Raw genomic sequence first — 26,948 nt, forward strand, 5'->3', positions numbered from 1 at the left:
AAGTTAGCACAAATGTATCTTCATAGATATCATGGAAAGTCTAATAACATTTGACTAAAATAGGTAAGTGATTTAGGTGTAAATTAAAGCCCCAATCCAAAAATGGGCAAATAGATTTCTGCTTTTAGCAAAAGAGGAGTAACAAGGAATAGATTTACCTTCTAACTTTAAACAACCAAAACATCTGAACAAAATATATAAAGCATGGCTTTTAAGACACTCAACATTAGACAATGAAGAATAGTAATCCATGACAGATGAGAAACAAAGTGACACTATAAAATCATTCCAGCCTACTGCTTGGAAAACTTTCCAGGTCTTGGCACAAGGAAAGGAAGACAGCAGAGCTCTGACCAGCAGTGTGTACATACCTGTGAGGACACCAACCAAAGTGAGGCAATTAACCAAACAAAAGGCTTAGAAGTTACTTTTTCTAATGATCACACAGAACCAAATATAGTGCCTATTCCCTCCAGCTAGACTGGAAAATTTAAATACATGAAGAAATAGGTGAAGTACTCAAAAGGGTCTTGCCACAGTAGAGAGGAACAGTTAACCCTAGATTAAACAATATACTGATCTGCCTACCAAATCTTAAGTGCAAGGCAAGAGAGGGTCAAACTGCTCTCCAACAAAATAAATGCAACCCATAACAAAACTCAAAATATATGTATACGAGTAAAAAATATCTAGTCACCAAAAAGGTAAAATTCATGGCTGACATGCAACAGAAAATTAATTGGCATGCAAAGAACCTGGAAAATAAGACTCATAATGAAGAAAAAAACCCGTCTATCAAAACATCCCTAGAGGGGTGACAGCTGTGAAAATGGAAGAGTAAGGACATCTAAAAATTCTCTTTTCTATAATAGCAGTGACAAAATGGGCAAAAATTGCCAGATCAGTTTTTTCAGAACTCTAGATACTGACCAAAGACTTGCAGCAATCCAGAAGGCATTTATTCAATAAACATGGCTAACTCTTGGTAAGAAGAGCAAGTTTTGTGATGGTTTAATTTCCCCTATTTCCATTCTCTTCTTTCTAGCTCCATGGTAACCTTCAAAATCAACAGCCCTGTGATTATGGTGAAACCAGAATTCTGGCAGCCACTGGAGGGGAGCAGAACAGGCTTGGATATCATTCAAAGCCTCATTCCCAGAGAACTGTCATTATTTGAACTATTCAGTGGTTTTCTGGAAGACCCCACTTGCAAGAATGTCTTTATTTGACCTGACTTGCTCAGTGCTAAAAGTCTAGGGACATTTGTTGCACTCAATTAAAAACCATTGTTTAACTTTACAGTTTCCAGGATGCTGAATAACAGTTGGAGCAACAACAGGCTAGCTAAAAAGGCTTAAAAGGAAAAGCTAGGGAATAAGATGTTCATCAGAGCTTTGAAAAGCTCCAATGTATTAATGGGATCTAGATGGCCGTGAACATGCATCAGATTGTACACATGTCCAGGTCTGTCTGCAAGCTCAGGAAGCATCTGAGGCGGGCCTGCAGCCTCTCTTCCAGCTGACCTCAAAGCTCTACACACGCAGAAAGTTAAGATTAAGGAACAGTTGTCAACAACCTGATGAGTGTTGAAGGCCACACCCTACTCCCAACCCCCCAACACACAGTACCTTGGCAAAGGCTAGGGAACCAAAATTATTGGTTCCAGATATTAAGGAAATTACTGTCTAGTCATAGCTGACAACTAAACTAAGTGAGCAGAGACTTCAGTGGCCATGTATGACAAAGAATACAGACTTAACAGTTAGTTCAGAAAAGTCACTAAAGAAACAAACAACAACAAACAGCAGCAACAACAAACCCTGGGGAGGAGGGAGAATCTGAATAGACATATCACAAGTAAAGAGATTAAATTTGTAACCAAAACACTTCACACAAGAAAAGCCCAGGACCAAATGCTTAAAGAAGAGTTAGCACCAAGCCTGCCAAAACTCTTCCACAAGACAGAATAAAAAGGAGCACTGCCTAACTCATCCTATGAAGCCAGTATTTCCCAAATCCAGACAGACATCACACACAAAAAAACTATAGACCAATATTTCTTAAGAATATAGATGTAAAGTTCTACAACAAAACACTAGCAAAACAATGCCAGCAACACATAAAAAGGATTATACACCATGACGAAGTAAGATTTATCCCAGGAATGCAAGGTTATTGTAACATATGAAAGTCTATGTAATATACCATACTAATAGAAGAAGGGACAAAAAATATGATAATTTCAGTAGATGCAGACAAAACATTTGACAAAATCTAACACACAATATAAACACGAAGCAAACTAGGACTAGAAGGGTACTTCTTCAATCTGATAAAAGGAATCTACAGAAAATCCATAGTTAGCATACTGAATTGGGAAAACTAAAAGTTTTCCTACAGAGAGCAGGAACAAGACTGAAATGTCTGTTTTTACCACTTCTATTTAACATTATTCTGGAATTTCTAGATAGGGAAATTGGACAAGGAAAAGGAACAAAAGGCATCCAGCTTTAAAGAAAGAAGTAAAACTATCTATTTGTAGATGAGATGATATTGTAAGTAGAAAATCCCATTTAATTCACACACTAAATAATTAAATCCCCTCCAAAATTTTCAATACACAAAAAACAATTCTATTTCTATACACTAGCCATGAATAATCAGAAAATGAAACTAATAGAACAATTCCATTTACAGAATATAAAAAATACTCAGGAATAAATTAAAAGAAGTGCAAGATTTGTACACTATGACATACTTGAAATAAGTTAAAACCTAAATTAATGGAAATTCATTCCACATTCATAGATAAGAAGACAATATTATTAAGATAATAATATTTATCAAATAGATCAAGAGTCATTGCAATCTCTAACAAAATCTCAGCTGGCTCTTACACAGAACTTGACAAACTGGTCCTAAAATTCACATGGAAATGTAAGAGACTCAGAATAGCCCAGTAATCTTAAAGAGGAAGGAAAAAAGTTGGTTCACTCATACTTCCTGACTTCAAAACTTACTATAAAATTACAGTCATCAAGACCACATGGTAAAATATATTGATAGGCATATAGATCAAGAAAATAGAATTGAGAGTTCAGAAATAAACCAATACATTTATGGTCAATTGTCAATTGATTTTTGACAAGGATGCCAAGCTAATTCAATGGGGGAAAGAATAAGCTTTTCATGCAGAAGGATGAAATTAGACCCCTACCTCACATCACATACAAAAATTAACTCAAAATGTATCAAACTCCTAATTGTCTGAGCTAAAATTATAAAAGTCTACGAAGAAAACACAGATATATATCTTTGTGACCATGAAGTAGGCAACAGTTTCTTAGATATGATACCTAAAGCCAAAGAACTAAAACAAAAAACAAAATAAATTTCACTTCATCAAAGCATACTATTAAGAAAGAGGAAAGATAACTCACAGAATTGGATAAAATATTTGCAAATCATCTAACTGATAAAAGTTGGTACCCAGAATATATAAATAATTTACAACTCACCCAGTGAAAAAATGAGCAGCCAGGCATGGTAGCTTATGCTATAGTCCCAGCACTTTTGGAGGCCCAGGAGGAATGATCCCTTGAGCCCAGGTGTAAGAAACCAGCTTGGGCAACACAGGGAGACCCCATCTCTAAGAAAAAAAAAAAAGCCAGAAATGGTGGCACATGGCTGTAGTCCCAGCTACTCAGCAAGTTTAGGTGGGAGGATTGCTTGAGCCTAGGAGGTCAAGACTTCAGTGAGCTGTAATTATACCACTGCACTCCAGCTTGGGCAACAGAACAAGACTGCATCTCAAAAAAAAAAAAGAAAAAAAGAAAAAAAAAAAAAGATGGGCAGAAGATTTGAATAGACATTTATCTAAAGACATACAAATACCTAAAACACACACAAAAAGATACTCAACATCGTTAGTCATTAGAGAAATGCAACTTAAACATAAAGCAGATACCATTTCATACATACTAGGACGGTTATGTTAAAAAAAAAGATGGATTATAACAAGTACTGATGATGACTGATGATGATATGGAGAGAGAAATAGGAAACTTTATACGTTCAGAAAGAAAAATGGTGTAGCCACTGTGGAAAACAGTTTGGCAGTTCCTCAAAAAATTAAACAGAGTTATGATACCCAGCTATTCTATTCCTAGGTATATGCCCAAGAAAATTGAAAACATATGTCCACACAAAAACTTGTATGCAAATATTTCTAATAGCATTATTCAAACGTCAAAATTGGAATCAATCCAAATGTCCATCAACTGACACGTAGACAAAATATAGCATATTCCTACAATGGAATATTATTTATCATAAAAAGGAATAAAGCATTGATGTATGATAAAACTTGTATAAAGTTTTAAAATATCATGCTAAGTGAAAGAAGCTAGACACAAAAGACCACATATGGTATGATTCCATTTATACCAAATGCACAGAACAGGCAAATCTACAGATAAGGAAAGCAGATTAATGGTTGTCTGAGACTAGGAGAAAATGTGAAAATAAGGAATTACTACTTATGGGTGCAGAGATTTTTCTGGGAGTGATAAAAAGGCCTGGGATTAGATCATGGTAATGCTTGCACATACAGGTGATTATACTAAAATTCGCTAAATTATAAACATGTGCATAGATGTTACAATTAGATGTCCAGAAGAAGATGTTAAAAGGATAGTTTAAAAAAAAACTTCAAGAAAAAAATAAAACTTGGAAAATTTTACCTACAAAAATAAAAGTTACTAACTATGTTTCATATGTTCAAAATGTTAAGTAGAGATATGGAAGACATAAAAAAGCTGAAATTAAACCTCTAAAGATGAAGATGATAATGGCGTAGATAAAAAACAGACCAGATGGGGATCAGACATCAGAAAGAAAAGAAAAGCAAATGTAAAGACATCCATATAGTGGAATATTATTCAACAGTAAAAGAAAAAGCTATTGATACATACTACAACCTGATCGAATCTCAAAATACTTACATTGCAGTAGACAAAAAAAAGTACATACTGTATGATCCACTTATATAAAACTCTGGAAAATGCAAACAAGTATAGTGATAGATCACTAATATAGACAACAGGTGAGGTCACTTATTGGGTAGGGAAGGAAAAGGGGGGGGAAGAGATTATAAAGCAGCACAAGGAAACTTTTGGGAGTGATGGAGATGCTCTTTATTTTGAAAATGGTACTGGTTTTATGGCTGTGTACATGTGTTAAAACTTATTAAGCTATATATTTTGAATATATGTAGTTTATGGTTCATCAATTACACCTCGATAAAGCCATTTCTAAAAAGTGGACAACTGTACAGGGCCAGTTTGCCAAATTGTTCCTGGTGGTTGGTTTCACAGTTGGCACCTACTGACACTTCAGACTTGCACTAGAGTTTAACACATATGTCACTATTACTCTATTTTCACCGTCCAACTGTCAGTGTTTATTCCTTAGATTGATATGCATACCATCATCTGCCCTCATATTCAAATTTTATACCCAGTTTCAGCTGTGTCAAATTGTAGATCCAGCTGTTTTATCAAGGAGCAAAATTTCTCAACTTCCTTTCTTTACCTTACCTGTGATGAGTCTGCTGTTACCACAATGTAATTGCAAGGAGGGTTCTTGCAATTCTTGGATGTAAGAGATATGGTTGAAGAATTACAGACTATTTCATTCACTTGTCTGATTTGGTTATCTGTGCACTCCGTTCGTTGATGTGAATCTTTTCTCTCACATGATGTTGAACACTAGAAATGCAATAACCAAATGAATAACACATTCTTATATGCAGTGTCTTTGAAAATTTACTTGTCGATACTCACATTCAGCCTCTCTCTTTCCACCCCCTTGTGCTGCACACAGTCCTGACTCCAACATTGCCTCTGAGAACGAGGTCGGGTGGACTGATCACACATTTCTTCAACCACCTGACCAACACCTTTCAGTCTGCAGTATACATCCCTCTGCTGAACTCCAGAGCCACAGGTCACAGAGCACTACAAAGGAGTCCAGTTGATTTGAACAATTAGCTAAGAAATAACAAATTATATAAAAATAGCCAATGGAGCCATTACATATTATTTATTTTAAATACAGCCTGGTGTTAAAACATGAATTAGATAAAAAATACATACAATAAGTATTTTTACCATTATCTCTGTAAATGTATATTTTCTCTGTTTGGCATAAGGCACTTCAAGCTTTACAGAAACTCTGACAAGCGAATCAAGTTATAGTAGACAGCAACTCAATCAATGACTCTGTCTTCTGACTTAAATGAGTATAATGTCTATAAAAATTACCACAGAGTTAATTATGAATTATTCCACAACATTGCTTTTAAATGTTAATTAAATTCTTAGACTATACTCATTATCTCCCTCAAAGAAACAATAATTTCCAAGATTGTGTTATATTCATCTTTTTATCTATAGTACTTACTATAGTTTGTACCTGTTATGGAATCTAAATACTTGCTAATTTTTTTTATACTTTAAGTTCTGGGATACACGTGCAGAACTTGCAGGTTTGTTACATAGGTATACATGTGCCATGGTGGTTTGCTGCAACCATCAACCCGTCATCTGCATTAGGCATTTCTCCTAATGCAATGCCTCGCCTTGTCCCCAAACCCCCTTGACAGGCCCCAGTGTGTGATATTCCCCTCCATGTGTCCATGTGTTCTCATTGTTCAACTCCCACTTATGAGTGAGAACATGTGGTGTTTGGTTTTCTGTTCCTGTGTTAGTTTCCTGAGAATGATGGTTTTCAGCTTCATCCATGTCCCTGCAAAGGACATGAACTCATGCTTTTTATGGCTGCATAGTATTCCATGGTGTATATGTGTCACATTTTCTTTATCCAGTCTATCATTGATGGGCATCTGAGTTGGTTTCAAGTCTTTGCTATTGTGAATGGTGCTGCAATAAACATACATGTGCATGTGTCTTTATAAAAGGACGATTTATAATCCTTTGGGTATATACCCAGTAATGGCATTGCTAGGTCAAATGGTATTTCTGGTGCTAGGTCCTTGAGGAATTGCCATACTGTCTTCCACAATGGTTGAACTAGTTTACAGTCCCACCAACAGTGTAAAAGCATTCTTATTTCTCCACATCCTCTCCAGCATCTGTTGTTTCCTGACTTTTTCATGATCACCATTCTAACTGGCATGAGATGGTATCTCATTGTGGTTTTGATTTACATTTCTCTAATGACCAGTGATAATGAGCTTTTTTTCATATGTTTGTTAGCCACATAAATGTCTTCTTTTGAAAAGTGTTTGTACATATCCTTCACCCACTTTTTGATGGGGTAGTTTGTTTTTTTCTTGCAAATTTGTTTCTTTGTAGATTCTGGATAATAGCCCTTTGTCACATAGATAGATTGCAAAAATTTTCTCCCATTCTGTAGGTTGTGTGTTCATTCTGATGATAGTTTTTTTGCAGAAGCTCTTTAGTTTAATTAGATCCCATTTGTCAATTTTGGCTTTTGTTGCCATTGCTTTTGGTGTTTTAGCTATAAAGTCTTTGCCCATGCCTATGTCCTGAATGGTATTGGCCAGGTTTTCTTCTAGGGCTTTTACGGTTTTAGGTCATATGTTTAAGTCTTTAATTCAAATTTTTGTATAGGGTGTAAGGAGGGGGTCCAGTTTCAGTTTTCTGCATATGGCTATCCAGTTTTCCCAACACCATTTATTAAATATGGAACCCTTTCCCCATTGCTTGTTTTTGTCAGGTTGTCAAAGATCACATGGTTGTAGATGTGTGGCATTATTTCTGAGGTCTCTGTTCTGTTCCATTGGTCTATATCTCTGTTTTGGTACCAGTACCATGCTGTTTTGATTACTGTAGCCTTGTAGTATAGTTTGAAATCAGGTAGCGTGATGCCTCCAGCTTTGTTCTTTTGCCTTAGGATTGACTTGGCAATGCAGGCTCTTTTTTGGTTCCATATGAACTTTAAAGTAGTTTTTTCAAATTCTGTGAAGAAAGTCATTGGTAGCTTGATGGGGATGGCATTGAATCTATAAATTACCTTGGACAGTATGGCCATTTTCACAATATTGATTCTTCCTATCCATGAGCATGGAATATTTTTCCATTTGTTTGTGTCCTCTCTTATTTCTTTGAGCAGTGGTTTGTAGTTACCCTTGAAGAGGTCTGTCACATCCCTTGTAAGTTGTATTCCTAGGTATTTTATTCTCTTTGTAGCAATTGTGATTGTGAGTTCAATCATGATTTGGCCCTCTGTTTGTCTAATATTGGTGTATAGGAATGCTTGTGACTTTTGCACATTGATTTTGTATCCTGAGATTTTGCTGAAGTTGCTTATCAGTTTAAGGAGTTTTGGGGCTGAGACATGGGGTTTTCTAAATATATAATCATATTATCTGCAAACAGAGACAATTAGAACTCCTCTCTTCCTATTTGAATACCCTTTGTTTCTTTCTCTTGCCTAACTGCCCTGGCCAGAACTTCCAACACTATGTTGAATAGGAGTGGTGAGAGAGCATCCTTCTCTTGTGCCAGTTTTCAAAGAGAATGCTCCCAGCTTTTGCCCATTCAATATGATTTTGGCTGTGGGTTTGTCATAAATATCTCTTATTATTTTGAGATACGTTCCATCAGGACCCAGTTTATTGAGAGTTTTTAGCATGAAGGGGTGTTGAATTTTTTCACCTGCATCTATTGAGATAATCATGTGGTTTTTGTCATTGGTTCTGTTTATGTGATGGATTACATTTATTGATTTCTGTATGTTGAACCAGCCTTGCATCCTAGGAATGAAGCCAACTTGATCGTGGTGGATAAGCTTTTTGATGTGCTGCTGAATTCAGTTGGCCGGTATTTTATTGAGGATTTCTGTATCGATATTCATCAGCGATATTGGCCTGAAATTTTCTTTTTTTGTTGTGTTTCTGCCAGGTTTTGGTATCAGGATGATGCTGGCCTCATAAAATGAGTTTGGGAGGAGTCCCTCTTTTTCTATTGATTGGAATAGTTTCAGAAGGAATGGTACCAGCTCCTCTTTGTACCTCTGGTATAATTCACCTGTAAATCTGTCTGGTCCTGGGCTTTTGGTTGGTAGGCTATTAATTACTGCCTCAATTTCAGAACCTGTTACTGGTCTATTCAGGGGTTTGATTTCTTCCTGGTTTAGTCTTGGGAGGGTGTATGTGTCCAGGAATTTATCCATTTCTTTGAGATTTTCTAGTTTATTTATAGAGAGGTGTTTATAATATCCTCTGATGGAAGTTTGTCAAAGATCAGATGGTTGTAGTTTTGTGGTGTTATTTCTGAGACCTCTGTTCTGTTTCATTGGCTATTAATTACTGCCTCAATTTCAGAATTTGTTATTGGTCTATTCAGGGATTTGACTTTTTCCTGGTTTAGTCTTGGGAGGGTGTATGCGTCCAGGAATTTATCCATATCTTCGAGATTTTCTAGTTTATTCATATAGAGGTGTTTATAATATCCTCTGATGGAAGTTTGTCAAAGATCAGATGGTTGTAGTTTTGTGGTGTTATTTCTGAGACCTCTGTTCTGTTTCATTGGCTATTAATTACTGCCTCAATTTCGGAATTTGTTATTGGTCTATTCAGGGATTTGACTTTTTCCTGGTTTAGTCTTGGGAGGGTGTATGCATCCAGGAATTTATCCATTTCTTCGAGATTTTCTAATTTATTTGCATAGAGGTGTTTATAGTATTCTGACGGTAGTTTGTATTTCTGTGGGATCAGTGGTGATATCTCCTTTATCATTTTTATTGTGTCTATTTGATTCTTCTCTCTTTTCTTCTCTATTAGTCTGGCTAGCGGTCTACCTATTTTGTTAATCTTTTCCAAAAAACAGGTCCTGGATTCATTGATTTTTTGAAGGGATTTTCGTGTCTCTGTGTCCTTTGGTTCTGCTCTGATCTTAGTTATTTCTTGTCTTCTGCTAGCTTTTGTATTTGTTTGCTCTTGCTTCTCTAGTTCTTCTTTGCTTATGAAGCTTAGTTTGGCTGGATATGAAATTCTGGGTTGAAAATTCTTTTCTTTAAGAATGTTGAATATCAGCCCCCACTCTCTTCTGGCTTATAGGGTTTCTGCAGAGAGATCCAATGTTAGTCTAATGGGCTTCCCTTTGTGGGTAACCAGACCATTCTCTCTGGCTGTCCTTAACATTTTTTCCTTCATTTCAACCTTGGTGAATCTGTCAATTATGTGTCTTGGGGTTGCTCTTCTCCAGGACTATCTTTGTGGTGTTCTCTATATTTCCTGAATTTGAATGTTGGCCTGTCTTGCTAGGTTGGGGACATTCTCCTGAATAATATACTGAAGAGTGTTTTCCAACTTGGTTCCATTCTACCTGTCACTCCCAGATACACCAATCAAACATAGGTTTGGTCTTTTCACATTGTCCCATATTTCTTGGAGGCTTTGTTCATTCCTTTTCATTCTTTTATCTCTAATCTTGTCTTCACACTTTATTTCATTAAGTTGATCTTCAATCTCTGATATCCTTTGTTCCGCTTCATTGATTCAGCTATTGATACTTGTGTATGCGTCACGAAGTTCTCGTGCTGTGTTTTTCAGCTCCATCAGGTCATTTATGTTCTTCTCTACACTGGTTATTCTAGTTAGCAATTCCCCTAACTTTTTCTCAAGGTTCTTGGCTTCCTTGCACTGTGTTAGAACATGCTCCTTTAGCTCAGAGGAGTTTGTTATTACCCATCTTCTGAAGCCTACTTCCGTCAAATCGCCAAACTAATTCTCTGTCCAGTTTTGTTCCTTTGCTGGCAAGGAGTTGTGATCCTCTGCAGGAGAAGAGGCATTCTGGTTTTTGGAATTTTCAGCCTTTTTGTGCTGGTTTTTCCTTATCTTTGTGGATTTATCTACCTTTGATCTTTGATGTTGGTGACCATTGGATGGGGTTTTGTCATGGACATCCTTTTGTTGATGTTCATGCCATTGCTTTCTGTTTGTTAATTTTCCTTCCAACAGTCAGGCCCCTCTGTTGCAGGTCTGCTGGAGTTTGCTGGAGGCCCATGCCAGACCCTGTTTGCCCGGGTATCACCAGCAGAGGCTGCAGAACAGCAAAGATTGCTGCCTTTTCCATCATCTGGAAGTTTTGTCCCAGAGGGGCACCCATCAGATGCCAGCTGGAGCTCTCCTGTATGAGGTGTCTGTTGACCCCTGCTGGGAGGTGTCTCCCAGTCAGGAGGCACAGAGGTCAGGGACCCATATGAGAGGCATTCTGTCCCTTAGCAGAGCTCGAATGCTGTGCTGGGAGATCCACTGCTCTCTTCAGAGCCAGCAGGCAGGAACATTTAAGTCTGCTGAAGCTGCGCCCACAGTTGCCCCTTCCACCACGTGCTCTGTCTCAGGGAGATGGGAGTTTTATCTATAAGCTCTTGAATGGGACTGCTGTCTTTCTTTCAGAGATACCCTTCCCAGAGCAGAGGAATCTAGAGAGGCAGCTTGACTAGAGCGACAAAGCTGCAAGCTAGAGTTGTGGAGGGCTCCACCCAATTTGAAAAAATGAATTGTGGTGGGCTCCATCCTATTTGAACTTCCCTGTGGCTTTGTTTACACTGTGTGAGGAAAACTGTCTGTCAAGTCTCAGTAATGGCTGATGCCCCTCCCCCCACCAAGCTCCAGCATCCCAGGTCGACATCAGACTGCTGTGCTGGCAGCAAGAATTTCAAGCCAGTGATCTTAGCTTTCTGGACTTCATGGGGTGGGATCTGCTGAGCTAGACCATGTGGCTCTCTGGCTTCAGGCCCCTTTCCATGGGAGTGAACAATCCTGTCTTGCTGGCATTCTGGGTGCCACGTACAAAAAAAAACTTCCCGCAGCTAGCTCAGTGTTTACCCAAACAGCCGCCCAGTTTTGTGCTTGAAACCCAGGGCCCTGGTGGTGTAGGCACCTGAAGGAATCTCCTGGTCTGTGGGTTGCAAAGACTAGGGGAAAAGCATAGTATCCAGGCCGAATAGCACCGTCCCTCCAGGCACAGTCCCTCACGGCTTCCCTTGGCTAGTGGAGGGAGTTCCCCGACCCCTTGTGCTTCCCAGGTGAGGCAACACCCCATCCTGCCTGCTTCTGTTCACCCTGCGTGGGCTGCACCCACAGTCTAACCAGTCCCAGTGAGATGAACTGGGTACCTCAGTTGGAAATGCAGAAATCACCTGCCTTCTGCATTGGTCTCACTGAAAGCTGCAGACAGGAACAGTTCCTATTTGGCTATCTTGGCTAATTTGTTGATTCATGATTATATTTCAATGGATAGGAGTTTTGGAAAGCTGGCTCTGTAAATTGTAAACTTAGACAACCTTGTCCAAGTCTTGTTTTTCTTATGTGTACAATTTTGTGTTATTTGTGAAACGTCACAGAACACTTTCCATACATTTATTCCTGTCAACAGCCCTATAAAAGCGGTACTATGGCTGAGGACACTGGGACTCAGAGGGGTTAAAGTCCCTTGCCGGAGGTGCTGCCTATAGTTAGTGATTGTCTTAGTCTGTTCAGGCTGCTATAACAAAATACCATAAACGGAATGTCTCACACACCAGAAATCTATTTCCCACAATTTTGGAGGCTGGAATTTCAAGATCAAGGTTCTGGTAGATTCTACATCCAGTGACAGTCCACTTTCTGGTTCCTACCGGGCACGCTCTCACTGTGTTCTCATATGGAGGAAGAGATGAGCTAGCTTTCTGGGGTGTCCTTTATAAGGGGCTAGAAAAGGCCCCACCTCCTAATACCATCACCTTGGGGGACAGAACTTCATCATATAAATTTTGAGGGAACACAATCATTCAGATAACCCCATTCTTTCCCTGCCCCACTCCTCAAATTCGTGTCCTTCTCACATGAAAAATATATTCATTCCATCTCAGTAACACCTAAGTCTTAGCTCATTCTAGCATCAATTCAAAAGTCTATAAAGTCCAGACTCTCATCTCAATATCATCTCAATCAGATATGAGTGAGATTCAAGGTATAACTGATTCAACCTGAGGCAAATATCTCTTCAGCTGTGAACCCGTGAAATCAAGAAAGTTATGTGCTTACACAACACAATGGTGATACAGGCAAGCCATAGAGTAGACATTCTCATTCCAAAAAAGAAAAGCAGAAAAGAAGAAAAGAGTAATAGGACTTGAGTAAGTCAAAAACTTGGCAAAGCCAACAACAGTAAATCTTAAGTCTTGAGAATAATCTTTGATGCAGTGTTCCACCTTCTGGACACACTGGGGCAGCAATTGGGTCCTCAAGGCTCTAGGTGGCATTGCCCCATGGCTTTGTTGTATTCAGCCCATGCCACAGTTCTCATGGATTGGAGTTTGGTGCCTATGGCCCTTCCAGACTGAAGTTGCATGCCAGTGGCTATAGTGGTCTGGGGTCATGGGGGCAGCTATGACGCCATGGCATCACCTTAGGTGGTGACAATTCAGCCAGGTTTTTTCTTTTTTTTGCCACTTTAGAACAAGGATGGACTTTCCTCCACTGTCCAATAACATGATAACGTGTTATGATTTCTATCTGAGACCTCATGGCCTTTACTGTCCATATTTCCATGAACATAGCTCTGCCCTTGCAATGGCCCTCTTCCTGGCTCATGTGCCCAAGTCTGTAGGCAGCTCTATCCTTTGAAATTTAGGCAGAAGTTGCCACACAACCATGACTAATTTACTCTGTGTGTCAGTGGAGATAGTCCCACTTGGACACTGCTAAAGTTTATCACCTGTGCACTCTGGAGGGATGGCCATCATAGCCATTGCTGTATTTGGGACCACTGGAGACACACCTGGGGTAGTTGAGGACTGCTGTGCCAGAATGTGGGAAGCAGAGCCCATAATGAGAGGTGGCACCAAACCATTGCAGCCCTGTTCTGTCCTTAGGCCATTGCACTCTGGGCCTGTGATGGGAGTAGGCATTCCTGAGGAGCTTCAAAATGCTGTTGGGAGGCCATCCTTCCATTGTCTTAGACAATATATTATGGCATCTGTTTAGATAGCTGTCTAATCTCCCTATTGTACTGATAAACAGCTCATAGCTTAGATTGAAATGGCTGACTCAAACTAATCAAACTAATCTCCTTATCAAATTCAGCCACACCTTTTGTATTCTCTCCTGAACAAACTTTCTCATTTTTTTCAAATATAAATAGGCTGAGAATTTTCCAAAATGTTAAGTTCTGCTTTCCTTTGTATTAACAACTCCATATTTGTATCATTTCTCTCTTTTTAAATTTTTCTATTAGCAGTCAAGAGAATCCCAGTTGCACCTTCAATATTTTGCTTAGAAATATCCTCAGCCAAACAGCCAATTTCATCACTCATCAGTTCTATCTTCCACAAAACACTAGAACATGAGTACAGTTCTGTCAGGTTTTTTTTGTTTGTTTGTGTTTTGCCTCTTTAGAGCAAGCATGGACTTTCCTCCACTGTCCAATAACAATCTCTATCTGAGACTTCATGGCCTTTACTGTCCATATTTCTAAGAACATTCTGTTTGCAACTACTTAGGTATTCTCAAAGATTGAGGCTCTCTCTAAAGCTCTCCTCTTTTCTTTATGGGCTTTTACAAGAATAGCCCTTAATGATCCATTTGTAGCACTATAGGCTTTTTCTAGAATGCATCTCAAAGCTCTTCCAGCTGCTAGTCATTACCCAGTTCCAAAACCACTTCTGTATTTTAGATATTTGTTATAGCAGCACCTCATTATCAGTACCAATTTTTCTATCTTAGTCTATTAGGGCTGCTGTAACAAAATACCATAAACTCATGGCTTATAAACAACAGAAATTTATTTCTCACAGTTCTGGAGGCTGGGAATTTCAAGATCAAGGTGCTGGTGGTGTCAGTGTCTGGTGAGGGCCTACCTTCTGATTTATAGAAGAGTGCCTTCTCACTGTGCCCTCACATGGGTGAAGGAACAAGCTAGCTCTCTGGAGTGTCTTTTATAAGAGAACTAATTCCAACAATGAGTGCTCTACCCTCAAGATTTAGTCAGCTCCCAAAGTCCCTACCTCCTAATACCATCACCTCAAGGATTAGGATTTCAACACATGCATATTTTTTTTCAGGTGTAGGGTTGGCAAATATTCAGATCATAGCAGCAGTGAAAAATAGTTGAAGTTCCATTCTTTTTTTACTCCAGACTGAGCTCTTACTGTGTTGCCTCCTGGGGATGAAGAAGAACTTGGCAATCTTTCAACTCTAGGATGTCACGTGTTCCAAAATTAAGTAGTAAAACCATATAATAACAGAGCTTAACTACAAGAGCTGTGATGCCAACGTTAATAAAGTGTAGAGTATGTCTAAAGATATTTAATTTGTGAGTTTCATTGTTATATTCCTTGTCATTCCAGTAGGAATTGGAGGTCATAATGAGTAATATTGTTTGAGGATCCATTAGTATTCCCAACTGTAATATTATAAGGGGGAAAAATCAGGTTATTCACCAAGTTCATTATTTCTGCAGGATTCCAGAGTAACTAATTTCCTTTTCACAACAGTAAATATATATCTGCAAAATACAGTTTTACCCTGAAAGAAAAAAATTTAAAGCCCACAAAAGCTAAGAATTTCATTTACCCAGTAGACTAAAATTCCTCTCATAAACTGTGTCAACATTTTTACTGGAAAAGCACTTTAAAATTTAGTTTTCTCTCTTGTGAGTAAAAGCAGCAACCACTGACTTCAAAGAGAATTTTTGTTGTTTTACTTATGAAGTAAAATATAAGGCATATCTAAATGTATAAAATCTTATGTATATCTATATAACGTACACTGACCTTCATGTTATGCTTAAGCAGTTGAATTTTGCCAACTCATTAAATATTTTCACAAAAAAAATACAGTTCTTTGTGTAGAGAATAATAATTTCATGTGCACCTTGTGTATGGCACAATATTAAATAGACAAATGTCTGGATGTAGTTTAACTTAAATGAATCTCTTATGAAAATGTCTAGCCTATAAAATAAAGGTCCTGAAAACATTTTTTCACAGCTAATTTCAGAAATATAAACTATATTTGGAAAACATCCTGCCTCTAAGCCTGAAAAAGAATTCCTGGAAAAAAATAGTTTATAAAACACAGTTTAGCAAGAAGTTCTATTAGATAAATATACTTTCCTACAATTCAATAAACCACACTTGATTATTGGTCCTTTGATCCTAGCATGAGTTTAAAAAAAATCCACTAAGAGAGGAGCTAGCTACTATATTGTTGATATGAACCTCTTCTCTAAAAAAAAAAAAAGGGACTACTACTTGGAAGAAAAAAGTAACTTGTTTTTCAGTTTTTAGGAATAAAAGTACAAAAGCGTAAATCAGTATGGTTTTAGATTTTAACACAGAAGAATTCATTGCTTAAATTGAATATTCCTTAGCCTGCTGTCATCAATAACTCCAATTGCCAAGTCCAATAGAAAGTTTTCAAATCTTTTCTTAATCTCCCGAACACATTTGGCACCACTGATCACTTTCTGTTGAATTATTCTGGTTCTGTGATTGAAACTCCTTTAGTTCTAGGGGGTCTCCTCTTACCTCTTGAATTGCTCCTTCTCAGGGTCTTTTACTATTTTCTCTGCATATTCTTTAAATGTCAGCATATCCCAGGGTTCCATTTATAACTGGCTTCTCTTAAAAAGCTCTTTCTGAGCAATTTCTTCTATACGTGAGTAATTTCTAAATGTTATCTCCAGCTTTGATCACAATTCTGAGTTCTGCATTTACATTTTCATGTATTTATAAGAACTGTTTCATGTACTTACAAGATTTTTATATGTTTTCTACTTAGATATGTCAAAGGCATCTAAAATTTAACAGTTCCATAGCAGAACTCTTTCCCTTTTCCCAAAGCCATTTCCTTCTATGGTTGTAGATACAGGGAAAACACTATCATCCACTCTTCAGTGGCTTACTAGAATGACTTCTCAAGGTACATTATAACTCCTAAATATGTATCCATTATTTTAACAGTTTTATAGAGCTAATATTTATAAGCATGTCAAATTTTGTCTTTTAAAAAAATCCAGGTAATGAATGTAAAGGCATTGTGAAGCTGTAAGTGCAATTACAACACCAGCTAATTGATTGGGATGCACTACTTCATCTATATTACATAACTCAATCCAGACAGTTCATAAATATCCTATTTATGAACAAATAAAACACTGCGTACATTAGTGCTTTAAAGACTTGAGAGTGGAAATGAATTAGGTAAATTTTAGCAAATCCACAGGTACTGTAGCCATTATAGCTATTGTGGAGCAGAGATAAGGAAATATTAGCTTGTGCATTGCAAAAATGGGTTCATCAAGGCTGACTCACTCTGCTATTTAATAAATAATTATTTAAAATGAAAATAGGGAAATCTTCTATTTTGATGCTTTGTTTGTATATTTTTTTATTATGGATAAGGTTTTGATTTCATTATAGTCACTTATTTGCAACTATGGTTTATTTCAACGGAATCAATAATATAGTAGTACCATTAGCAGTAGTATAGTATTTTAAGGTTAAAGAGACTCTAGGAATAAGTAATCCTAATTTATCTTTCATTATGAAATCCTCCTATAACAAGAATGAATGAGTGACCATAAAACCTACCCATACTTAAGTAACTTCATTGTGGGTATGTTCACTGTATTGTGAAAGCAGCCATGGCATTTTTTAATCTCCAATGTTAGCAAATATTCTCTTATATTGAACTAGAATTTTTTTTAAACTTTAATGTACTGTCCAGAATCTGTCTGACTTTTAAGTGTAGAACAAATACATACCTACTTTCATGTGAGAAAGTATGAAGATGTGAGGACTGGAATTGTGGCAGCCATTTTATGACCATTACGAGTTGAACAACAGAATCACAGAAATGCCAATCCAGCACTCTAATGTTGCAGAGCTGCCGAATTAAAATTAAAACCAGCAACACTCTGATTTTGTTATGTAAACAATGAAAGTCTTTGTAGTTTAAACCACTAATAAAATCAGGGCTCTTGCTACTCGCAGCAGAACACTAGAAAACTGACATAACATAGTTACTACCATTTAATCGTTTTTCTCTGGGGATCTGGAAAATTGTCAAGATTTTTCTTATAATCTGTATTCCAGAATAGGCACTACTCCAAATATCTGATCAGGATACATTAGTGCCCAACACTTTGAACATCATCCTTCTGTTAATGTAACCTAATATGTTAGTGATTTAAGCAACTCCATCATATTTAATATGTGATCAACTATATCCTCAGTTATTTACCCTTTAACCTGTAAAATTTATATATATATATAATCTCATATTTATGCAACAGACATTTTTACATTAAAAACTTGCAATGAATTCAGCACAACTTAGAAATTACATTTCTATTGACTACATTATTATACATGGTGCAGTGACGGCCTGAAATTGTGAACTTCATGTGTCCTTCTTGGCCAAAGGGGCAATAATTTGCTAAGGAAATACAAGGATGAGCTAATGCATAATGATAATAATGGGATAATGATAACTAGTATAATGGAGAAAGCTCAAATAGACCTGTGTTCACATCCCTGCCCCCAACATTTCCTGCACTATGACCTACAGAAGCTCCTTAACCTTTCTATAAGCTGTTGTTTCTTCATCGCCTAATGAACATAATAATACCTGCATTTGTGGGGAACAAAAACTCTCTTATAGTGTCAGGAAGTGACTGTCCCTTGCTGCTCCCTTCTTCTTCTCATCTTTTTTACTTTTTTAATGGAGATTCAATTGTTTATGCCTTGAAAAGTTTGATAAATGCCTTAAGTTAGAGTGCTAGTCACCTCAGCCTACCCCAAGAAAGGCCATTTTAAATATCAAGAAAGATGATAAAGGAGGAGCATTAACAGACAGCATTGAAATGAAAAACAGAATTTCACTAGCTAGAAAAAATTAGGAAGCAAAGTTTACCTAGTGCTGGAAGCAGGAAGGCATCCTCCCTATCCCTGAACGCTAGTCCACCTTCACCAGTAGAAATGTCCCTGAATACCCTGACATTACAAATGAAGGAATCACAGATTCTTAGGAGCTTTAGGGACTTAAAATATTAACATTTACTATTTTTCAAATTATAAAACATATATGTATATGTCAGAAATTCTGAAAATATAGAAATATTTATAGTTATGTATTTTTGAAATATAGACAATATGGAATTACAGAAATACAAAATCTCTTAAACATCTAGCATTTAGCACATAATTTCTTTCTTTTTTTTTTTTTTTTCCAAATTATGGGCTTTGGGTGGGGAGAACTGGGCAGCAGATTTGTGGGATTTTGGAATTTATATCACCTTTGGTCCCAGCTCTGATCTTAAAATGCAAGTAAGAAAATGATGGGTCTCAAAGAAGGTGTAAGCAGCCAAGAAGCTGATTTGACCTGGTTCTACATTGAATATTGTTGTGTGAGATTCTTTAGGTATCTAAATTGTCCAGCAGGTTTGCCATGATTAAGGGGAGGTGAGAATTCAGAGTATTTTTTTTCCTAAATAGAGACTGTGCATTTGGATGGCACTATAAGTTAAGTAGATGGGACCTGAGACAATGAAGAATCTAGAACCATACTAGCTTTAAAAACTTGAATTTACAAGTGAAGCTGCTATTCCCAAATAGATAAAATTAAACGAAAAAAAAATCCCCCTGCTTCCAGGAAGTGGGGGTGGTGTGGGGTTTTTTTTCTTTTAAATGATTCGATTATTTAATTTGCACCTAAGGATATACATCTGAACATAGAAGACAAACGGCCCTGTAGAGCAATGTTTGTTCCTGTTTAGCAACAGTCACTAAAATGCATTACCAAATCCTTTCATTAAAAAAAAGATACAAATATCAAATGAAGAGTGTTCCTTCAAAACTCATTTGAGCACCTCTGTGGTCAAAATTTACCAAATGAGTCTTTCCATTTAAGGCATCATGTAAAATAGTAATAAAATGAAATTATTTTAAGAGTGAGTGATTATATTAAAGCAATGTTACAATTTATACAATCGGAATAAAGCAGCAACCAGTGATTATCTTGTAACTACCTCTGAAATTGCACTTCTGTTTAATACATTCTTATATGTAGTGCAATGACAGCTTGCAATTGTTAACTTCGTGTGGGTGCTTTTTATAGAATGAATCAAAAGACAACAACTTCACAAGTGGTCATTTGTTTCTGGCAGAGATTTGGGGACTGTGTGGGTGAATGCAACTAATTTCTGCGACAAGGAAAACTAATTCAAAGAGAAGAAAGCAAATTATATAAAAAAGCATCTATTTTTTATAGTCCTTAAATATTTATGTCAGTGTTTTTGAAGCCCCAGAAATACGTTCCTTTAGCAGATCTTACATAATTTCATATTTGGTGGTAAGCCAAGGCCAATTTGTTACCACAGATGATGGATTCACTATTGTGGAGCTGGAGGTTCAGAGACAGAAAGTGTCTCTGATGAATACCAACCACAGCAGCTGCAGCAGCTGCACAGCAACAAAAGAATCTTTGGGACCAACAGGAATGTTGGTGGCCAAGACACAAAAAGTCTCTCCCAATTCCACTCCCATGCCCCTGTGTCTCCTGTCTGATGTAGGAACTGGGAGTTAACTGCTGGACAGATCTGTGGCTGGTCATGTTCAGTGCCTTTACAATGTTTCACACCCTTGGGGAAAGCTACTTTGCCATTATCCTGCCATACCTCTATCCAGATCAAGTAAGGCAAACCTCCACTTTAAGCAAAACCACAATATGAGAAACATAATAATTTAAGAGATGGTGAGTATTTTTGCAATTAGATCACAGTATTCAAAGTAATAAGTATTTAGCTTAGATACAAACTAGGTGCTTAGGAAACAAAATATCCATTGTCACCAAGAGAAAAAGAGATACTGGTCTGAGATAATTCTGAACAAGTGAGCATGGGTTAGGTTTTAGTCTTACTCCCTAAAGATAATGCTTAGTCACAGATGTTATTAAGTGACACAAGATGATATTAAGTGACACAAGCATATCTGAGTTCTTCTGAGCTCACAATACATGAATGTAAATAATGGTCAAAATATATGTAGAGAGGCCATTATAGGCTCAGGAACAGATGACGATGAACTATTAAACTAGACCAGGGTATGTGCAATGGAGATTCAAGAGCTACTTAAATGAGAAATGAGAGAATCTGTTGAGTGACTAACTATGGAGGCAAGGAAAAAGGGTAAGGATGGATCCAGTATTTCTTTCTTGAACAACTTAGTAGGGAGTAGTGACATTTAGGAAATAAAACAAGTTAATAGAGAAATCTTTTAAATTATGACCTCTGGTAAAGCATGAAAAATAACTGATTTATTTGATGAACATTCAATATAGAAGCAAATGCCCAATAATACAGCTTTTTTGTGGGATAAAAAACAGAGACGCATTAGCCTCTGGTTTTCAATTAAACATTGACCACAAGCCCCAGCACATTAACACTTGACAGAGGCTGCCTCTTCTACAAAGAAATTTGAGGTTTTTACTCAGTTTGGGAGGCTTTTATTCAGTATCAGTGAGGCACTGACGTAATTCCACTCCAAAGCTGTGCACCCTGCATTGACATGCTGAGCGCGAAGACAGAATGATGATGACTTTGGACCCAAGGGGAAACTCCATTTCCTTCTATCTCCCCAATAGACATAACTCAAACATCTGACAGAGATAAGGAAGTTCCAACATCAGAAGATGGGTTTCTTTTTCCTTTTGCAGGACTAGGCCCTTTAAGAAATAGATAAGCTCTCTGAGGTACTGCTGAGAGCAGCCAGATGGCGACATTGAAAGTCTGGCCCCATTGAAATCAGTCCTCAGGAAATTATTCCAGTTATCTTTTCTGACTTCATTCATGGTTTTGTCCTGTCAATACTTCCCAAGCTGGTGGTGTTTGACAGTCATTTGCAAATGCATGCCTACCTGAATTTAAATTTTGATCTCTTTTCTCTGAGTATGCCAAGTGGTATCAATTACCCTTCTTTTATAGGCTAAATTGTCAGCCTGGGTCTCATTTATTTATCAGCTTCATTTTTGCTGGGTCTTTTCATTTTTGGGAGTCTTTTCATTCTAGCGCAGCCTGGGCTATCTATCTCTGACAACTCCGTAACTCTCAATCTCTGATTACAATCCCATCTGGAATTTACCCGTCCCTTCTCCAGGATTCAATCTTAGCTAAAATTCAAGATTTGGGGGTAGAAACAAGGCAGTTACTAAATGTATCATCATATATACTTTTCTGTTAGACTGCAGAGAATAGTATCATGATTATCAGTAGCCTCTGCTAGTATTCAGTAACAAAATTTCTTATTAAGTTTATAGTCACAAAAATCAAACGACTAGGCTGGGCACAGTGGCTCATGTCTGTAATCCCAGCACTTTGGGAGGACAAGATGGGAGGACTGTTTGAGCCCAGGAGTTTAAGAACAACCTGGGCAATATAGCAAGACCCTGTCTTAATTTTTTTTAAAAATCAAATGACTGATTTATTATTTAACTATAAACTTAGCAAATGTGTTAACACTGTTTAGTATTAATACTAACTTAGAGCATAGTGCAAAAAAGTATATAACAACACATTTTAGAGAAGTAAAACATTCAAGGTTATGAAAAATAAGAATTAAGATTTTCTTTTTAAATGCAAAAAATACATATATAATTAGAAAATATACTTCATATACCTCATTCCAGCTATTGGCTTTCCATGAAGGGCATCTGACGGATCTACAGGCTTTGTGAGTTGGAGGTTTCTGTACTTGACTGCAATTTGTGTCTTCTAATTTCCTTTGGAATTGGTCGATGCAAAACACTTCACGGTACTTTCTACCTTTACCACAAGAAGCTGAGCACTAGAAAAGAAATATGAATGCACTTGATTCATTTTCATCTTGATTAATTTAAGCTTCTCTTAAAGAAGTACAAAATGTAACAATCCACACATAATTGCTTTGATATTTTTATTAAGATATGCTCCAGTATTTCTAACTAGCGAAAAGTTAAAATTTACCAATCTGCTCTGGACCATCAATTAACGTGAATATCATAAGGTAATATGATGACATTTTTATAATTTATTCTACAAAAATGTATTGATTGTCTACAATATACCAGGTACTCTTCTGACACACCAATGCTTTAAATCTTTTAAGGTTAGACTATCCTCAACTCCTTTTATCATCCAATAAAACTTGCATTCAATTTTGTAACATCAATACCCATTCTATTTTTATCTCCACATGCTTTTCTATACTGTAAAATATGTTTTCTGTGTTAAAAAATTTTAGTAATCTCTCAGTGAGAAAACTGTTTGAGAAAGCAGAAAGTTTATTTTTTTAACGGCATTTCAGTTCAGGCTGTTTTTGGCATCAGTGTGGAAGATGTCTTTCGCTACCATCAACCTTCTGATTTATTTAGTAAACCAAAAATAACTGAAGTCTTTTTAAAAATATAGGTAAGATAATGATTTGACTTCATTTGTCAGCCAGTTTTCATTTTTTGAGTGAGGACAGTGCAATATGGTAGAAAGCACGTGGGCTCTGGCATTAGCACTTCTGCCACTTATGGCCGGGTGACTTTAGGCACATTTCATAACCTGTCCAAGCCTTGATTTTTTTTCATTTATAAAACATGAGTAGTAGCATCAATCTTACAAACTTGTTGTGAAGATTAACATAAGATAGAGCATATGAAATGTCTAACCCAGTCCTACTACACTTGATAGATCCTCAGTAAACATTAGCTTCCTCTTCCACCATTTTCCTTCATATAGTCTCACAGAGGGTATCGATAATTTCAGCATGATATATGTACCAGGGGAAAGCTAAGCAAAGAAGTCAGAGTCCAGACAACCTTTCTCACTCCTCTGAGACCGTTGCTGGCATATGGTTTCATTTAGAAACACATTATGCACTTTATGCATATTGTGAATTCATAGAATATTAGACTATATGGACTATTTGATACTCAAATACATTAAACTTTTAAAAAATGAACAGTCTGGAGATAATTTACCTTTTTATATTACTAGCAATATGTTGCAATAATGCATTGATTATTAAGAACTGTCATCATATCTTAGATGTTCTCTACCTCTCCTCCACCTCATTAATACTTACAGCCATTCCATGCCACTTAGAACACACTTGGTTCTGTGAAAATCTCTAATGGATCTTCATATGTTGTATTAAGATACATTCTTTCCTTCTATTGATCTAGACCTACCTATATGCTTTACTGTTCCTGACCACGTATCTTGGGCACTTTCCCTGCCTCTTTCTTTTCTTCATTGTTTATTTTTCAGAGTATAACCTATTATATACTAAAAAAAATCAAATATTATTGAGTATCAAGTATATACCACAGAGTGTGCTGACTACTTTGGTTATGTACATGTTCACACATGGGAGAATAATTTTCCCCAAAATAACACTTTTAAATTGTTACCTTTTGAACAAAGGAAGCATTTATTACTCCCTCTGCTAGCCACTTTATTAAAAGGTAATAATTATTGTGAATAGTCATGCAAAGATTCATTAAACAGCATCTCTTGCTTTTGCCCTTGATGTATCCTCAAAGTGGTTATAATCTAAATGATACACATCATCTATGAAGTGAATTATACCAGTGTAGGTCTTAATATTGCACTCAATGAAGATCAGAAAAACAAAAACACTACACGATACTAAATACCATTAAAAGGATACAATAAAAAGCATGATGGAATTTAAAAATTCATGAAATGTAGCCATTTCTTTCTAGGATATTTGTAAGTGCTCAAAGAGAAGGTAATATTTAAATTCATTCTTGAAGGAGAGGTAGGTTTGTTGATGGACAAAGATGAATGGTCTTATGTGTATGTTTGATATGACTTATCTAGACATTGTCCAGATGTGTCTGTTTTGTAAAATTCCCAGAGTTCTTTTAACAATGCCAAGAATCCAAGAATCAGCCAGTAAATATACAGTAAATTGTTGACATTTCTGATAAGAATGGCCAATTCATTTACAAAGCTATGTAACATAAGAGGAGACAGGTTAAATTCCAAATCTAATTAAGAATTCAGCAATACATTTCCTCTATAAGCATTATCTATGAGTGGAATGTAAACTCACATGTGTAGTACACTGCCAAAGTTAAGAATTATATTTCAAGAAACTGAATAGTCTTCTACTCTATAACTTTAGGTCATCTTTGCTTCTCTCTCTTCTTTGTTACTTTAATCTATTAAACTAGTATAATCTATTACTAGTCTAATCCAGACTGTTATCGAACATAATTTAAACATAAATCTATTTTTGTCAATATATTTTATAATTTATAAGCATATTTTATGCTTTTGTTTTTTGCTCAAGAGCTGACAATGGGTTTCTTATTGTCTTAATAGCAAACTAAACTTATACTCCTTGCTTTCTTGATCCACCAAATTTTAGTCAACGTGCCTTTCCAACTTTACATTTTGCTGCTTTTCACCATGCAAATCTTTGCTCTCTTTAAGCATAATTGCTTTCTCTTTAATGTGACACATTTGCTCAAAAACAGGGCCTAACTCATTATTTCCTTTACCTAGACTAATCACTTCCTCTAATAATTATCCTTAAAGCCCTAATTCAATCCCATGTCTAGGGTAAATACACATCAATCTTTCACTTCCCTGAACTCTTCTGAGTCCTACCCTGTTTTTAGCACTTCATCATTTTCTGCATTTTCAATTTTTGTCACGTGCTTCATCTACCCAGCTTCCTGGAGAGCAAGTCCTTTTAGATCACCCATGTCACCTACAAAGTGGCATGTGTAATAACTATCAGCTGATGGATGTTGATTAATGGTATAAGCAATTTTTAATTTGCTTTTATTAAACTCTAAAATAATTTATTTAAAATTTTTAAATTCCATGAAATATATTTATTGGTTAAAAAACCAAAAGTCTTCTAGGAATGACAGAAAAAAATACAAAATCAAAGAATTATAAAATAAATTATGCTTTAGATGTACTTTTAAAGTAAAGCTCTTTTTCTCCAAGATCTGAAGAGGGTAAGTACAGATTCTATTCTCAAGATTTAAAGAGGAATAAGTCCAGTATTTTATCATATCTGATGGAATTCCATCTGGGAATTTCTCTAAAGTAAAAAAGGACGTGTTATGCAAAGAGTTATGTTTTAGTTGGAATGAGGCATCCATAGAGTAAACAACTAGTGAAATGATACTTTCCTTTCAAACCATAATACATTCTGAGTTGTAAGGATTCCACAAAATAGCCCATTTGGTAGGAGTATTCAAACATGCAGTTTTTTCTTCTGGTATCCCAGCAATCTGTTGTTTTTTTCCCTCTGTTTTATAACCCTGACACCATCATAGTCTTTTGAGGTTTTATTTAATGCTGTATAATTCATTTCTAGCATTCTCATCAAGAGACTTTTTCTCAAAAATCAGCCCTAGTTCCCTTAATTGACATAGCCTTAAACTCTTGCTGAGATTTTTTTTTCCATGACTACTATGGAACAGTAGATACAGCACACAACCCATTTCAGAAGTAGTGATACTAAATAAACATACAAGTGCCCCCGAACTGATACTTCTTATAAATCAGGTGAAGACAAATGTCTAAGATAAAACAGAGCATTTGAAACAAATGCAAAATTTGCAAGCCCTGAAAATGTAGTAGACTCTTTAGAGTTGTTCTAGTTGGCTGGTACTTTGCCTTCCAGGATGGAGAGCTGAAGTTAATTAGTCCCCTCTAACCTGATAACTTTGGAACAAGTATATTTTTATTTTTAGAGAAAAGCTGTACATAATTATAGAATAAGATTACTTCTCATATTTGAGGTGTGGATTTTTTTGTTTATATTATAAGGATGCTGCAGAAGAATGAACGTATTGACTTAATTTGTGGGTATCTTGTTGATTAATTCTGGAAACTTAA

The 26,948-nt window shown here is 36.5% G+C and overlaps 1 protein-coding gene across 1 annotated transcript in view; it reads right to left on the reverse strand.

The window, feature by feature from the left end:
* The window catches only part of ADAMTS20 (ADAM metallopeptidase with thrombospondin type 1 motif 20), a 198,429-nt gene that overhangs the window by 23,560 nt on the left and 147,921 nt on the right, over positions 1 to 26,948 (reverse strand). Inside the window, exons 29-31 of the mRNA XM_003252282.2 lie at positions 22,711 to 22,878; positions 5,844 to 6,017; positions 5,598 to 5,768 (exon numbers count right to left, since the gene is read on the reverse strand). Of these exons, the coding sequence (XP_003252330.2) occupies positions 5,598 to 5,768; positions 5,844 to 6,017; positions 22,711 to 22,878 (513 nt within the window). The remainder of the gene's footprint in view (positions 1 to 5,597; positions 5,769 to 5,843; positions 6,018 to 22,710; positions 22,879 to 26,948) is intronic.

The sequence above is a fragment of the Nomascus leucogenys genome, chromosome 11, assembly GCF_006542625.1.
Source record: "Nomascus leucogenys isolate Asia chromosome 11, Asia_NLE_v1, whole genome shotgun sequence".
NCBI lineage: Eukaryota > Metazoa > Chordata > Mammalia > Primates > Hylobatidae > Nomascus > Nomascus leucogenys.